The sequence below is a fragment of the Chionomys nivalis genome, chromosome X, assembly GCF_950005125.1.
Source record: "Chionomys nivalis chromosome X, mChiNiv1.1, whole genome shotgun sequence".
NCBI classification, from domain to species: Eukaryota; Metazoa; Chordata; class Mammalia; order Rodentia; family Cricetidae; genus Chionomys; species Chionomys nivalis.
Window position 1 is genome coordinate 112,975,865 of NC_080112.1, and position 17,264 is coordinate 112,993,128.

The 17,264-nt window shown below is 40.7% G+C and overlaps 1 protein-coding gene across 1 annotated transcript in view; it reads left to right on the forward strand.

Moving 5' to 3' along the window:
- Tenm1 (teneurin transmembrane protein 1) overlaps window positions 1-17,264 on the forward strand; it is an 836,340-nt gene that overhangs the window by 789,607 nt on the left and 29,469 nt on the right. Inside the window, exons 26-28 of the mRNA XM_057759068.1 lie at window positions 1,718-2,084; window positions 3,491-4,001; window positions 16,360-16,532. Of these exons, the coding sequence (XP_057615051.1) occupies window positions 1,718-2,084; window positions 3,491-4,001; window positions 16,360-16,532 (1,051 nt within the window). The remainder of the gene's footprint in view (window positions 1-1,717; window positions 2,085-3,490; window positions 4,002-16,359; window positions 16,533-17,264) is intronic.

The window sequence follows — 17,264 nt, forward strand, 5'->3', positions numbered from 1 at the left end:
AGCCACCAAACTGGCTGGCCTCACCTCTGCCTCCCACATTGTCTCTAGGGCAGGCAGTAAGATCCATCTGAAACCCAAATATGACTATGCCATCCGCCTACTTAAATCCCTTCAGTGACTACCCCAGTCACAAGAACAAAACCGATATGTGCTTCCTTTCATTACCTGGTGTATTTGTTTAGCAGAGATGCCATAACAAAATAGCAAAGTTCAGGTGTCTTCAATAACAAAATTTATTTTCTCAAATCTTTGGCCACTGGAAACCAAAGACACAGACGTTGACTTTTTCTAAGACCTCTCTTGTTCACATTCAGATGGCCATCTTCTTGCTATATCCACATATAGACAACCTCTAAGTGTGTGCAGTCTCCATTTTAATAATCACACTTACAGTTTGGAGAGGTCTCCACTCTTACCATCTTAACTATCCTAATATATTCTTTAGATACCCTAGCTCCAAACACAGTCCCATTGAAGGTCAGTGCCATGAGACCTAACTTTGAAAACGACAGGATTTACTCTGCAACATCTAGTCACTCTCTACCTCCTGGTTGGCATCACTTTCTTAGTTCCATGCACTGAAACTATATTAACCTTACTGAAATATTTATTGTACCCGAGATGAGTCATGCCGTCTCTGATGTTTGGGCTTTTACCCTTGCTATTTGCTCTGCCCAAATGGTCCTTCACCTACGCTGCTCTTCTCTACTGGTCACTTCGCCCTTGGCTTACACACCGTCATATCTATTAATATCCCACCTCCACATCTATGTGAAGTCCTCTCATGCCCTTTCTATTGCTTCCTTCTCACAACATGGAGAGTAATCGCTAATAGTGCTTTCAAGGGCCCTACCAGACCAAACAGTTCCTTAAGGGCATAGGTTTATGTCTCGGAAAACTGTATTTTAATCCCTAAAGCTTAGCACAAGGCTTAGTACAGAGAATGTTCTCATCAACCATTCGGGGAAATCAGAAACCAACCTGTTTCTTCGCCAAGTTTGAGGACCCAAGAACTAAACAAGACCCAGCTAAGTGAGAAGTATGTTCCCACCTAGGACTCCAGATCAATAGCTAGCGGACTATACCTGCATAATATACAAGATGGATATTAGGCCTATGCTAATGGCAGGCCCTGACCAAAAGGCTGTTGATTGGGTAAAAAGCTGGTTTCCCCAGGGCTTCATTGTCCCAAAATCTTTATGACTTTGCTTTTCTAAGCATATGCAAGACAATAAAAGAATTGTGTGTGTGTGTGTGTGTGTGTGTGCGCACGCGTGTGTGTGTTGATCCAGAGGTCCTACAGCAATAACCTTCAAAATCATCTAGAGATTTGAAAAAACACAGACGGTTGGGTCCCTGTTCTCAGGAATTATGATACAGTGTGCCTAGGATAGAGCCTCAAAGTTTGCATTTGTAATCATTTCTCAAGTGATGCTATGGTTGTCAGTTCCAGAGACCACACTCTGAATTCCACTTATCTAGAAGATACTTCGGGATTATGGAAAACAATTTATATTGTGTTGGAAATAGCATAAATGATAAATATGTTTAACAGGCTGTATGATTACCTATCCATCCCTCATTATCAGACAGCATCAATGTTGCTGAAATCAGTAACAGTACAGAAACAATAAGCTATTTATTACTCGTAAGGTAAAATTGTCTCTGGAACGATGTGGTGACTTAGTGGCATGTGTTCTGTTTGTTCTTTTTGTAGGTGCGATTAGAGTGGCCAACCGACCTCACAGTCAATCCCATGGACAACTCATTGTATGTCCTGGATAACAACATCGTGCTGCAGATTTCTGAGAACAGGCGTGTGCGGATCATCGCAGGGCGTCCCATTCACTGCCAGGTGCCCGGCATCGATCATTTCTTGGTCAGCAAAGTAGCAATTCACTCCACTCTGGAGTCAGCCAGGGCCATCAGCGTCTCCCACAGCGGGTTGCTCTTCATCGCTGAAACAGACGAGAGGAAAGTGAACCGCATTCAGCAAGTGACCACCAATGGGGAGATCTCCATCATAGCCGGCGCCCCCACTGACTGCGACTGCAAAATTGATCCCAACTGTGACTGTTTTTCAGGTATGACCTTTTTAGCAATTCACCAGCTCCCCCTCTCTGTTTTCAAAAGCAAAACCAGCATCAGAAAAGCCTAAAGGAAAACAAAAAGGAATTCGTATAAACAATTGTGTGGGCTTGCAGAGAAAGCAATGTATTGGGAGTTAGCGCTGACAGCTGACTGAGTGACCCAGAAAAGCCATAAAACCTTTTCACAATTCATCTGCCTTACTTGTTACATAGAGATAAGTATATTTTCTCCATCATGTCACCTTGCTGTTCTTGGGGAAAAGAGACGTAATAACTTTCCAGAGTCTCAAAAAAGTTAACATCATACAAATTTAAGATCGTGCCGTTATTTGTGCTTTAGAGAAAGGAAAATAGGTTGAAAAACATATTTACTGATTTTATTAAGCCACTTGCCCAAAGTGACTGCCTTCCAGATGGAAAGGATGCTCTATTAGACAGTTGAAAGGACCCCAAGCAGACTGCTATGAGCATGTACAGGCAAAATTAAATTCCCCAATTGCAAATTCTTATGGCATCAGTCTCCTGTGTTACTTGACGTTAAAAGCTCTGAAATTCCATAAACAATGGTGCCCTTTTAGCTGAAATGGGAGAGGAAAAGACGAGCCTTTTCCACAAACATGGAATAGTTATTTCAGATAGCAAACAGAACTCTAAATGTCAACAGTTCTGTTCATGTCTGAGGAGTGGAAGTCCCTCCCTGCTACATGCAAACCTATTAAGCTACTCACCCAGGACTGAATAGCCCTCCTAAGTTTTGTGTTTCCTTGAGAAGAATCCAGAATCAGTAAGTTGTTCGATATGACTTTGTTCAATATTTCCTGTATTTTTCTGGACAATGAGATTTATAGATGTTTTAGTAATTTATATATTTTGTTCAAGGTGTATCTACTATTTATGTCAGTTACCAGCTTTGGTATTTGGAATTATTGTTATACTTACAGACTTAGCATATTTTGACAGTGGAACAAAGGAAATTAATAGAGGAAATGACTTCTAAGCATAGTAGGACCAGAAGATTCTAAAACAAATCCTGCAAATAGCAACAGGAAAGAAACTTACGAACTGGCAGGCAAATTTGGTGTGACTATCGTTATTTACTGTGCTTGTACCTTGCAATACAATAGGTTCTGAGCAGCAGGATTTAGGAATTCACAGAATTGGTGTAACTGAGATAATCATATCTTACTGTTCATCTTTAGTGTTACTGACTCAAGAATTACAATCTTTTGAGTAAATGGGTTTCAAAATAATCAGGGGGCATGCGAAGAATGATGGTTCTCTGATTGTTTTTTTTTTTTCTTTAAAATGATTTTTGATGTGTGTTGCTTTAAATCTCAGGTATGCTCACTCAAATTCTTTGGGTGCCAATTATTAAAATTGGGTCTTTTTTTCCCCCGTAGGTGATGGTGGCTACGCCAAAGACGCAAAGATGAAAGCCCCTTCCTCCTTGGCAGTGTCACCTGATGGTACCCTCTACGTAGCAGACCTTGGCAATGTTCGAATTCGTACCATCAGCAGGAACCAAGCCCACCTGAATGATATGAACCTTTATGAGATTGCCTCGCCTGCTGACCAAGAACTCTACCAGTTCACTGTCAATGGAACCCACCTACACACCATGAACTTGATAACAAGGGACTATGTATATAACTTCACCTACAATGCTGACGGTGATCTGGGTGCCATCACTAGCAGCAATGGCAATTCAGTGCATATTCGCCGGGATGCAGGTGGCATGCCTCTATGGCTTGTGGTACCTGGCGGGCAAGTCTACTGGCTGACCATAAGCAGCAATGGAGTCCTGAAAAGAGTGTCAGCTCAAGGCTACAATTTGGCCTTGATGACCTACCCAGGAAACACAGGACTTCTAGCAACAAAAAGTAATGAAAATGGATGGACCACTGTTTATGAGTAAGTTTCTAATTTCCAACCACACTTTTGTTAGTTAGGTTGTTATTTGAGAGAGAATTACGGTAAGAACATAGTTTAGTAATTGATGGTTGTTGTGTATTATTTTCTCCTAACAATCACGGATAAAAAATAAAAAGTAAGTAGTCAAGAAGAAAATTTTATCCAGCTCCTAGGGTGGGACCAATTTTGCTTAAGCAGTTTGTAGAGCATAATGTTTAAAGTATAGTGTGGCACTGCAGGAGACAGGAAAGAGGTATAAGTTCATACACACACACACCAAAAAAAAAAAAAATCCACAGCATCCCTGGGAAGACAAGCTACAATTGAATCTAAATAACAAAACTAAAGGATGCTGCTAAAGCAGTAAAGAAGCGGTGTGATTTAACAAGTATTTACTGATCTCTGTGGGGTTTAATGGATGAATAAACAAGTCTGTGCCCAGCCCAACTCAGTATTCGTTGCTGTGGGAGATAACAGTGAAGCTGGAATGGAAGAAGTGGACCTTGAAAGGCAAATGTAAAATTCCGCGGAGCACATGCTGACTAGCAGCTCTGAGACCCTGACTGCTTCTGCGAAATGTGGAGCCACGTGCTTCAGTGCAACCCCAGGCTTCCTTGGTGCCCCTGCACAAGTGGAACCTAGCATGCAGTGGCAGTTACAGTCTAGCTAATTCTGTTATAACTTCATTTCACTGGAAACTAACACAAAGTATGTCTGACAGCAAGCTACTAGGAATTACCATGGCATGGAAATAAAGACTATTGCCCTTACCTGGTTTCTGAGTCAATTGGCTCAGCAAGCCAGACTGGCAGCCCTCGGGAAGCACTTTCCCCACAAAGGAAGCTGCCTAGTTTCTAACAGTATACTGAGTGAGAATAATCCCTAGAGTCAGAACTCAGAACCTGGGATGACAGTCAACTTGAAGGCTTTAAACCATGAAGAAGTGGAGATACTAAGTTTGATGAGTTTCACATGTGACTATTCTTGTGCGGCTGTAGAAAAATATGAAGAGAATATGTCCAGGCCCACAAAAGCCTCCCGAGGAAAAGAACAAAGCAACTGTCCTTCAAATTTTGGAGCACTTCCCAAAGAAATGCCATTTATACAAAAGACCTGAACAGCTACTCCAGTTTCACTTGGAGAAATGTGCTCAGTAGTTTCTATTGCAGCACTTTTGGGTTGTTTAAGTTTTCTTATATCTTAATAAAAGCAACATAAGCTGCTATTCTCTAAGGATCTACTTACTGGTAGATGTTAGGTAATTATTATACATCATTTTATTTGGCTTTCTTTGTAACAATGTAGAATAGGTTCTTCTAGCACTCCTATTTTATAGATAAATAACTAAGCCACAAATATAGTTAACTGGTCCTGATTCACCCAGCTATCCAGAACTCAAATGCCAATAATCTAAGTCAAGAAGTCTTACTTTAAAATAGTCTTCCTTTAGGAAAATTAATTTCTAATGAGACACTTTTAATGTTTTTTAAAACAAGTCTCACTCCGGATCACAATGTAGTTAAAATTAAGCATAGTTGACGAGTTAACAAGTTTTCAAAACAACCAGGTAATCCATTTCCTTTTCATTTGTTTGATTAACATTTGTTGAGTATTTGCTGTGTACTACAAAATGTTTCAGGCATGCCTAACCTTTAACACACTGAGGCAGAATGGTGTCATCTACTAAGTTCACACAAGAACTAGGGCATCAACTTAGAAAAAAACAAAAAATTCATAATGTTTTAAGTAAGTTCATGATTTTGTATTGACCTTCACTCACAACTATCCTGAGGTGCGTGCGCCTGTAGGCCACAGGCTGGACGTGCCTGCTAGGTGTGGCCATATAACCAATAACAGAAATATAAGTTCCATATATTCATGGAGCTTACATTGTACTGGAGGACAATAAGTTGTATAGAATTTCAAATAGCAATGCTATATGAAAAAGTTATATATGTATACATATATATGTAAATATGGTATACAATGTATTAATAATCTTGAGCTAGTAAGATGACTCAGCAGGTAACAGTGCTTGCCTCCAAGTATCATAACCTAAGTTTGATCCTAGGGACCCACATGGTGGAAGGAGAGAACTGACTCTCATAAGTTGCGTACGTTGTTCTATGACTTCCCCCTTTGTCCCATAGCACATTAAGATAGCTAATAGACAGACAGACAGACAGACAGACAGACAGACAGACAGATAGATAGATAGATATAGAGAGATAGATATAGAGAGATAGATAGAAAGATAATAGATTAGGTAGATAGATGATAGATAGATAGATAGATAGATAGATAGATAGATAGATAGATAGATAGGATTTATGAAAAACTGTATACATTTTGAAAATAAGCATGACCAATACCTAATGACAAAGTAGATGTAGTATTTGTGGGAAAGCTGGGTCAAAAACAATTTCAAAGTTTTTGGCCTAAGCAACAGAATATAGGGATTTCTATTCTTAGAAAGAAACATTATGCAAGAAGTATTGTAAGGTAAAAAACTAGAAATTCGATTTCTGACAATCAGTTAAACATTTAAATGGATGAGTCTGAAATTCAAAAGGAGCTAGAGATCTACATTTGGAGTCAACTAATGTTTAAAACGTATTTAAATCCATGAAACAGATGAGATCTCCAGAAAAGTGAGTAAAGACTAAGAAAAGAAAGCAGCAGAATGATTCTGAAGACCTTCATAGTTTAGCTTAAGAAAGAATGGCGAAAGAGACTGGGAAAGGAGGGCCATTGAACTAAGGAAGCAGTATGTCCAGGAAGTCAGTTGTCTTAGTCCAACCCATTTGTACTCTTAACCAAACTGCCTTAGATCAGGTTATTCATAAACAATAGGAATCCACTGTGAGTGTGTGTGCATATGTGTGTGCAAATGTGTTCACACAGCGGCATGCATGCCAGAGGACAACTGTAGAGCTGATACTCTCCTTCAACCTTTACAGGGATCCTACGGATCAAATTCAGGCCAGCAGGCCTGTGCAGCAAGTGTTTCTACTCACTTAGACACCTTGCCAGGAGGTATAAAGTCTAAAATCCAGGTGCCAGCAGAATCAGTGTGTAGCATGGGGTACCCTCTGCTTGCATGATGGTACCTCTTACTGTGTGTCTTCACATGGCAGAAGTAGGAAAGAAAAGAGGTAGACTCTTCCTATAACTCTTTTGTAAAATCACAAATATCATTATGGAGACAGAACCCTCATGACTTAATCATCTTCTAAAGACCTCTTGAAGTTAGAGAGATGACTCAATGGTTAAAATCACTGGCTGCCCATTCAGAGAACCTGAGCTCAATTCCCAACACTGCACGGCAACTCACAACCATCCTTAATTTCAGTTCCAAGGTATCTAGACGTATCAGGCATGCAAGTAGTACACATACATGTAGGATAAAAACACATGTACACATAAAATTTTAAAACATTACATACAATAAATGTTAAAAATAAAAGCCAAATTAAAATACTTCAATTTACAAGATTGGGGGAAATACTCATGCTCCATCACTATGTAAATCAGGTGACTCAAAAAGGACAAAGGTTCAATGGTAGATAACCTGCTTCACATACACATGACCCTGGGGGAAATGTCTGGCATCCCCAGAAAAAAAAAATGAAAGTGATCAGATTTTAATAATTAAATTGGCCCTGAGAATTGATCATTCTATTTTGAATTGTGAAGATCATTATTTACCTGAAAGGGGGAAGATTCTGAAACACAGTGAAGGGCTCAAGCCTTAATAGAAGAGACTGAAGAAAGACTGGATAGATGCATAAATGTTCATGACACCACGGTTGGTAATAACCAAGAAATGTCCATCAAGTGATGAGTAAACGTGCATAATGCAATCTACAGATATCATGAAGTAATACTCAAAGTAGAAATGAAGTTTTGATAAATGCTAAAACACGGATCAGCCTTACAGCATTAAGTGAAAGATACCAAACACAAGAGGAAAAGTATCACATGGTTACATTTACAGAAAATTCCCAAAGGAGGCAAATCTATATACATATAACATAGATTAGCAGTCATCCAGAGCTGATGAAAGGGATGACCTTGGGACGTGAATATGGATATAGGGCTTGTTTAGAGAACGGTAGGAATGTGCTAGAAGTGGTGACAATGGTTATATAACATGACCAGTGTACTGGAAATATTAGAAGCTTGTACCCTTTAAAATGCTAAATTTTGTGGTTTGTGAATTCTCTCTAGATAACAATAAAAAGGAAGTAGGAGAAAGACTGTATACAGTAGATGAAAAATTACTTTGAGGACCTTTGCTATAAGGAGTAGAGAAATTAGAACACATGGGGTGAGGAATGAAGTCAAAAGAAGGAATTTTTGTTGTTGTTCATTTTTGCTTGATTTGGGTTTGGGTTTGGGTTGGAAGCATGGTCTCACTATGTAACCTTGGCTAACCTGAAACTCAATGTAGACTAGGCTATCCTCAAATTTACAGAAGATTTTAATGAAATATATTTGCTTGCTAATATAAAATGTGCAGCATTGAGATAAAAAAAAATATGATGCCCATTAGAGAGGAGAGTGCTACTGAAAGATCAGTTTGTGTGCCAGATTTCTGCTGTTGGCACCTTGAAGCAGGGGCAATATGATAAGTAGTATCCCCCAAACCTGCAAACCTGTCACCAAGATTCAGCCCACGATCAGTATAGGGAAAGCTACTAACATCATTGTAGCATAACCAGTATTGAGACTCTAAAAAGTAGGAAACACAAGCATCCACAGGGGAGTAATCTTGAAATGTTAAGACCACAAGAAAAATTAGAAGTCATTTTATGAATGAGGGAACAGAGTCCCAGAGCAAGGAAGTAACCTGCCCATTCAGATCTAGAGTTAGACTTATTCTCTCTGTTCTACCACTACCGCACTGTGTTCCGTAAAATTGTGGACATTTGAGATCACAAGAATGACAACGCAGAATATGGAGATATAGAGGAGGAATGAATATGAGAACACCATTAGATAACGAAGAAGGCTGTTCTTTCCCCACATTCTTAACTCTAGCAATATATACACACACACACACACACACACACATATATATATATATATATGCTGAAATGATCACAAACAAATTAGACGTGTTGAGAGAATATACCTCTTCCTTTTGAAGCTATCTGTTCTCAGGCTGAACAGCAGTCCCTAACAAACCACAGCCCCTATCCTATCTTGCCTGGCCGTGTAAGAATACATGGCTTTCTGTCCCTGATAATGGCCTTAAATCGCCTACCTTCTGCATGTGTCTTGTTTCACTTATATTCTCCTTACTTTAGCTCAAGCCTGATAGCCCCACAAAATGTCCTTGTCCTCCTGAAGTTGGGGAACACACAATTGAACCTACTGTCTCAATTAGGGTCAGAACAGTGCTAAGCATAGAAGAAACTGAAAGGCTTTTCTAAAACTCAAATGTTTTTCTAAAGTGAAAGAGTGGCTTCCTTGGCTAAAGGGAACAAATTGTCTTCCAAGTTAAAAACAGAAATTCTGTTTGGGAATAAGAAGCAAAGTTTAGCAGGATGGATATTTGATGTGTAGAGAGACCCATGAGAGTAATCTATTCAGCTTTCGATTATCTGCAGCTATTGAGAGGAAAAATGACACGAATGACCCCGAGCAGTAGGTAATGCAAACGGGACTGAAAAGAGCCTCTTGTGCAGTAGTACTGCAGGGGCTTTTATTCTATGATGGGATATTGTTTAAATAGTTCATTGGTTTTCATAATTCTGTTTGATTTGGACCAAGATCAAAATTACACACCCCAAGTATTAGTACTTGAAGCCTCACTGCCCATAAGCATCCTGAGTGTCAGGGGGCAGGAATGAGAAGCTGACCACGGAGAAATAGCTAACAAGGAGGTGACTGTCAACACAAGAGTACTGGAACAATGAGAAATGCATTCTGCCCTAACAAGCTAATGGGCCCCTAATTATAATGACCCTGCCAGTGGATATCCAAGGGAAAGGCTTTGTACTTCACATAACGAGCTCACCCTCAGAACTGAAGTCGTAACCAGGATGCTTTTGCTTATTGTTCTGGTATTTTCCTGGCAAAAAAATCTTCTGTTACATTAAATGGGAAAGGTGCCAGGCTAAGGCCAGAGCATCAGTTGTGTCTGCTGTCAGGTTAGACCAAGTTAACAGCTCCTCAGTCCCTTTGCCCTTTGTAGGAAGTCCTTTCATTTGCTAGGACCTCTGTATTTCCATGCGTTATTGATCTTTCAGTCCTCTGCATTCTATGTTTCTAGACTCTTGTTAGTGTGTTTCTTTCTACACACACAAAAAGTCACTTACTGACAAGAGAGAAAAGCTTTCTTGTTTCTCGATAGAGTATTTCTTTAAATGCTGAGTTTTCTCAAGGGTGACTAATGAGGGATCTCCCTTCCTCCAAGATTAGATTAGAATGGGGTCAGGTATATAAACCATGTCTCCAAGCAGAAAGTTTTACATGATAGTCACTCCTTCAAACACTTGAAATGGAGCTGGAGAGATGGCTCCTCCATTGACAATTAAGGCTTATAGCTAAACATATGAAAAATTCTAGTGTCTTATAGAACCATGGGACAGAAAAGAAACTAAGGTGTTATAGGTTCAGCCCTTGCCTTCAAGTAGATAAACGACTACAACTTAGGGAAAAAAAAAGAAAATAGGAGGTGAGGATGTAGGTGAGGATGTAGTTCAATTGGTAGAGTGCTTATTTAAGGCATATAAGGCCAGGGGTTCTGTCTACAGCCCCCATCAACCCATCATCTCAGTTACCTGAAAGGTTCTAATCCATTCTTGAATAATGAGACTCCCTCTCAAAAACAAAAGTAAAATCACCACACATGTAAACAAGAATATAATAATATGAATTGTCCCTTCAGGTACAAAAGATAGACTCAACATCTTTGTTCAAATACCTCTCTTTGTACCAAGCTTAGCTATGGTTCAACAATCAAACAAGCAGAATTATGGTGATGCTGTAGAGAAGCCAAATAAAGACTGGGAGCCCACAGAGACAAGAAAAGGTTTCCAGAGGCTGACAAGTTTAGCTGCATTTTCACAGGCCATCTATGTAAACTGTGTTGGTCTTCCTATTCTAGTTTGCTTTCTGTTGCTGAGCTAAAACACCAAATAAAAGAAACTTTGGGAGGGAAGGGTTTGTATTATCTTCAAGGTTATAGTCCAGCATTGAGAGAAACCAAGAGAGGAACTCAAAGCAAGAACCCAGAGACAGGAACTAAAGCAGATACCATGCTGCTTACTGGCCTGTTCCCCCATGCCTTACTCAGCCTGCTTTCTTATAGTACCTAGGCCCACCTACCCAAGGATGGTACCATTCACAATGAGCTGAACTCTCCCACATCAAGCATCAATCAAGAAAATGTACCACAGCCTTGCCCACAGGTCAATCTGATGGAAGAATTTTCCCAATTAAGGTTCCTCTTCCCAGATAACTCGAACTTGTGTCAAGCTGACAAAAGTAACCATCATACCTCCCAACACTGCTGTAGCTGATCCTGTCTTCTCTCTAACCCCACTGATGCTACTGTAGATGATCCTGTCTTCTCTCTAACCCCACTGATGCTCATATCCAGCCCTCCTTTCCAGTTTCACTGGAAAAATCCAATTATCACTCGTCTGGTAAAGCAGATGTCGGGAGAATCCTCCTACTCTCGGCCAGACTGAGAATGCAGAGATGACTGAGAGGCCAAAAGATGTGAGCTTATAGTCAAGTGAGGGAAACAAGTCCCAAGGACAAGTGATCATGATACATTTGATGAAAACAAGAGCTCACCGTCTTCCCTGACAGGAACTGAGACAAGAGCCTCCTTATAGTTCCTACTGTTCCCAGTCTCCCCATCCACGACTCATTGTCATCATAACATTGATCAGACCACCCTATCCCACCCCTAAAAAATATCTTTCCATGTCTCTATGTTTCCTAGTAACTTCATATTTACCCCAGAGCCTGGCGTACCTCCCCTCACACTGCTCAGGCCCAAGCTCGATTCTCCAGCCTTCTCTCCCACTTCCTTCCTAAAGAAATCTTGTTCTCCAATGGCATTTTCCCAATGTACATCTCACATACATCTGTGCTTGTCTCCACAGTCCTGACCTATTTGAAATGGCTTCTTTCCCTCCCCAGGCTCTGTACACCTTCCAGGACTAAAGTGCCACCACCCCATGATCTGACCTTCCTCCCACTCTTAAACTCAGATCAGGAGGAACTGACCACTGCCTTTGTTGAGCTTCTATGGTTCTGTTTTTACATATGCACTGGCGGGATCCTGGGACCAGAATGATTTTTGTGCATGTTCTACCTGCCCTAGTAGAGACTGAGGGTTTTGCTCAGTGTGATTTCCCCAGGACCTGGCACATGACTCTATTAGCTGAATGAAAGTCAAATGGGTGCAGAAGAGCATTGTGGACTTGGAAGGGCATCATAAAAAGCAAAGTACTATTGCTGATGAGAAAGATGGGCCCCACCATTTCTAAAGAATGCTTATTAGATTGGTCAGTTCTGACCTGAGGTAGTAAAAAGGTCTGACTCATTTGTCCTTCCTTTTAAAAATATAAATAATGAATCACACATTTATTAATCTGAGTATTTCATTGTAAGCAAAGGTAGGGAAGCTTCTAGCTTCTATTCAGTGCAGTTTAGATCTGGTTTAAATGCTCCTCAGGGGAAAGATCACACTATCTTTTATGAGAAAAGATTAGACCAAATATATTTTTAATAATATATAAATATAACTTCCCTCAACTAAAGTATATTCCCCTCAAGAATAATGAATTCTAGGGCCTGAAGAGATGGCTCAGTGGTTAAGAGCACTGACTGATCTTCTAGAGGATCCAGGTTCAATTTCCAGCAAATATATACTCAAAACTGCCTGTTACTCCAGTTCCAGGGAATCTGATACCATCTTCTGGCCTCCACAGGCACAACTGGTACACAGATATACATACTGGGAAAACACCCATGCACATAAAATTTAAATTTAAAAAAAGCATTACTTCCCTTTACATGCTACACCAGAGCACACACATGTGCACCTGAGCACACACACATGCAAGTGCTAGTACCTACAGCCTATCACAGTGCTCAACTAAAGGGTTAAGTGTTCAATACTAGTGTATGCCCTCACTGTGAGAACACTGAAAAATCAGTCTAGGAGTGAATCATTTGATGTCAACTCTCCTCTCACCAAACCCACTTCTAATGACCAGGAAGGCAATACTCATTGCCTAATGGCACAATTCCCTTGGCAGAAGGCTTGTGCCTGATTTAAATGAGCTCTCTATACTGCCTGGAGAAAGGAGGGTCTTGTTCTCATGTTGTGGCCTAGGGGGATCAGTTGAAGCATATTGGCTTGTACTCTCTGCACCAAAGGATGCAAGCTCCAAAGGGGGAAAAAAACACAACATGAGAGATTTTGATTAAACTTGTTTCTTTGACATTCAGCCTGGACAGATGCATTCCCTGGTGATGGGAGTGTGTGTGTGTGTGGGGGGGGGGGGGCTCAAGCAAGCCCTGGGAAATCAAAGACTCTCTTTCTTTCTTTCTTGTCCACTTTGAGCAATCTTTCCAAACTTGAGGGAATTACCCGCTGATGTTTACATCTGCCTGTAGCTCTTCCTTTGGTAATGACCCCGCAGAAGAGACGTGGGCCTCTTATGTTTTGATCCAGAGCCATATAAATGATTGAGCGCATGAGAGACACCACACTACAAACGCTAACAAATGTAACTGCTCTGACTGGGATGAGCAGAATGTGACTGTGGAAGCGTGCTGGGGGCTGGTGTCCTTTGTTTGTGATGGAGCTACATACAAATGCACACTTTGAAATAAGAATTCCAGTCCAGCCACAGAAAGGAAATGAGGCACGATTGCTTTCTAGCTACTCAGAGACTAGACAAACCTGTGGAGAATGTTACTTTATTTCCTAAAACAATGTCTTCCTTGTGCAAAAAGGACCAAACAGCCACCTCCAACCTAAATCTGTCTGGGTAATTCTAGTCTTATCCAGAACTCTTTCCCAATGTACTTCTGTAGCCCTGGAAGCAGTGGCAGGAACAGAGTATGGAGGACTGTGCTTATGATGTTGAGAAGAAACATTAAAATGCATCTTGGTCAAAAAGCATGTGACTTCGTTTTAAAAGTATTAAGTAGATTGGTTAGCAAACCAAATTTATCTACAAGGCTTTGCTGTGGTTTACCAGAACTTTGGACTCTGGCATCTCTGTGCACAGATGGCTCTCAATTGCATCCGAACTTGTCTTTCTCTCACAAATGGACACAGAGCTCAGATGTAGAGCTCTTGCTGCGGGTCCAGTTCCAAGCAGAGCACATAAAATATAACAAAGGTCTGTGTGACTGTGGAGGGGAACGTAGTTGCCCACAAAGTGAAAAGAAAGTCGACAACCTCTACCTACAACATCTCAGGACCGATTTCCTGCAAGAGTAAAGAACAGTGTCACTGACCAAGATCAGAGGCAAGCCCCTAGAATCCAGGAATGGGAAAACAATGAGGCAGTTGCCCATGCTAACTGAGGACCAGAAAGGAACTGCTGTATAGCTCAAACTGCTGGACCAACACACTCTTTACTGAGGAAAGTTTGCAACAGCTGGCTCTGCCTGTGAGTTAGAAACTTCTCTTATGGGGAGTAGCAGGTTGATTCCTTTTGATGATAAAAGCTGGACATTGTTTTCTTCCTCTGGAAGGACCACCTGGCAGACAAAGGTTGGGACTGCACCTACTCTTATCCCTATACCTAACCCTACCCTACCTACAACCCTACCTAGCATAGCCTTTCTATGCTGCTTTCTGACTCAAAGCCTGCTGCTTACATGTGCAGAGCCCAGAGCAGGCTGTGAGTAAACAGGCTGGGCAAAGGAAAGATTTGGCCATTAACCCCGGACACAAATAGCAGCTCTGTTTGGCCTTGACAATGAGTCCTTTGCTGATAGTAACAGCACACCAAGCTTGCTTGTTTTAGTGAAGTCCATTTTAAAGGAGGGGGCGACCCAATTAAGCAACATAACAGAGTGTCTGTGATGTCAAAGGACCAGTTTGATTCTCTGCATACACGCAACTGTTTGCACTGATAATCTATGTGTGCACATAGACTTAACAAGTGCAACAGAAATGGAATGTGACAGGGCATTCTGTATGCCTCAAGTGCAGCTCTATCCTCTGAAACACGGCCAAGCCAAAAGTTGGTCTAGATTTTCAAATTTCAGCAGCTACCGAAGTCCCTTACAATCTTGTAGATTCACCCTGAACTACTACGCCCATTTCGCAGATTGTTAGAGGAGAGTGAGGAAGAGCCAGACTCACCACCGTAGCTTTGCTGCATTCTGTTCACTCGGGGTAAAATAAAATATAATTGTTTAACATTTTAAAAGCAAATAAAAGTGCTTAAATATTTTGCAATTTGCAGCTTGAAAAGAAAGCAGTAATAGGTTTCCAAGTGCGTGTCTTTACTTTTAATGAACTGTTTATTTTTCATGGTTCCATTGGCAATAAAAGACCAGCTCCACATCAAAAGCCTTCAGGGAGGCAGTTTCCATTTGGAGGACAGTGAGATTGCCAATAATTTTGATTTTTAAAAAAAAAAATAAACGCACTAGACTATATTTCCAGATATGGGTTATTGCCTATTATCCCCAGGTAATTATTATTTTGTGTGTGTCTCTTCTTCATATAGGTAAATTACAAAATATTTATTCACTATACTCCAGAAAGAACTGAAATGATTCGAAGATCAGGGGCCTCCAGAATGTTTTAATGAACATGTTTCCATTATCCTCTGTGCTTGTTCATTTTGTTGGAAGAATGATTCATTCATTTCAAAATTGGCAACTTAAACAGCAGCAAATTCTAATTTCCCCTTCACAATGCGGAGTCAGTTTGTTGGGCTTCTTGGGCTTTGAGGGCCCTTTTGTGGCTCCTTTTCCTTTGACAATAGCACCCTCTGCCGGCTTCCATAATTCATCACCAGAAATGGAATCGACCCAAATTGCAGAGGCCTCCCTGCAACATTGCACCCAGCAGGACATGATTCATAAATCAGTTTTCCATCCTGGTGATTCATTACCAGATATATTCTTTTCTGTAAAACAGCCCAGCTCAAGGAAGTCATCAGGAATTCAGAAACTTCAAAAACTATCTTCTTTTGATTAATCATCTCTTTGACCTTTTTCTTCTTATTGAGCAAGGTTAATGATATTTGTTGTCACTAAAAGTTAAACTGTATTAGCTTCCAATTGATTTTTAGTTTGCAAGGACCAGTCATCATTGCCAAGAGGCTTCAGAGTTGATATCTGTTATGTTCCTCAGGTACGACCCCGAGGGACATCTGACCAATGCAACGTTTCCTACTGGAGAGGTCAGCAGCTTCCACAGTGACCTGGAAAAGCTGACGAAAGTGGAGCTAGACACTTCCAACCGCGAAAATGTCCTCATGTCAACCAATCTGACAGCAACTAGTACTATATACATTTTGAGACAAGGTAAATGGTTTTCCCAATTTCACCTGCTTTACTATCTCCAACCAAATCTGGGCTCTCTTTTATTAGGGAACTGAATTCCCTCTCTGACTGAGAAGATGCGTTCTTTCTCCCATTTTCCAGTGGAAACAGACAAATTCGAACTTTTTACAAGTTCACATCTCTACTTTGGGCCACAATCTCTGTGGGAGTAATGAGGTTACATCCTGCCAAGTCTGATCTCCCATCAAGTCATTTCCCAACAGCCAGGCATTTGTAAAGTTCTTTCAGGGTTTCCTAGGTTGGAGGACAATAATAGAGTCTCTGCCCCATCTGAGCTTAGCATTCTAGATCAGATCTGACACGGATGAGTAAAAGGGCAAATTAAGTAGTGCGAGGAAGAATACAAGTGGTATTAAAAGCACACTCTACACAGAGAGGAAAGTACAAAGAACTGAAGAAAAAATATTATTTTGAAAGAATGTGTTAGGGGCTATAAGGGAAGGAGACAAATAACTTTCACTGTCTTGTAATTAGGACTCACTCTGTTGCTAGGCTGGGGGGCACTTCACTCCAAAAGAAACAACACCAACTTCTCTTTTGGGAGCTAAAGGTGGCTATGATGCCATCGCCGTGTGGCAAGATGCTAAGCTGAATTTCCTGCTCTTCTCATTCTAGCTCCAAGCATACCAAACTAAGAGAGCAAATACAACAAATCAGAGAGGGAGTCTGGGAGGGAATGCTTTTCAAAGGAAA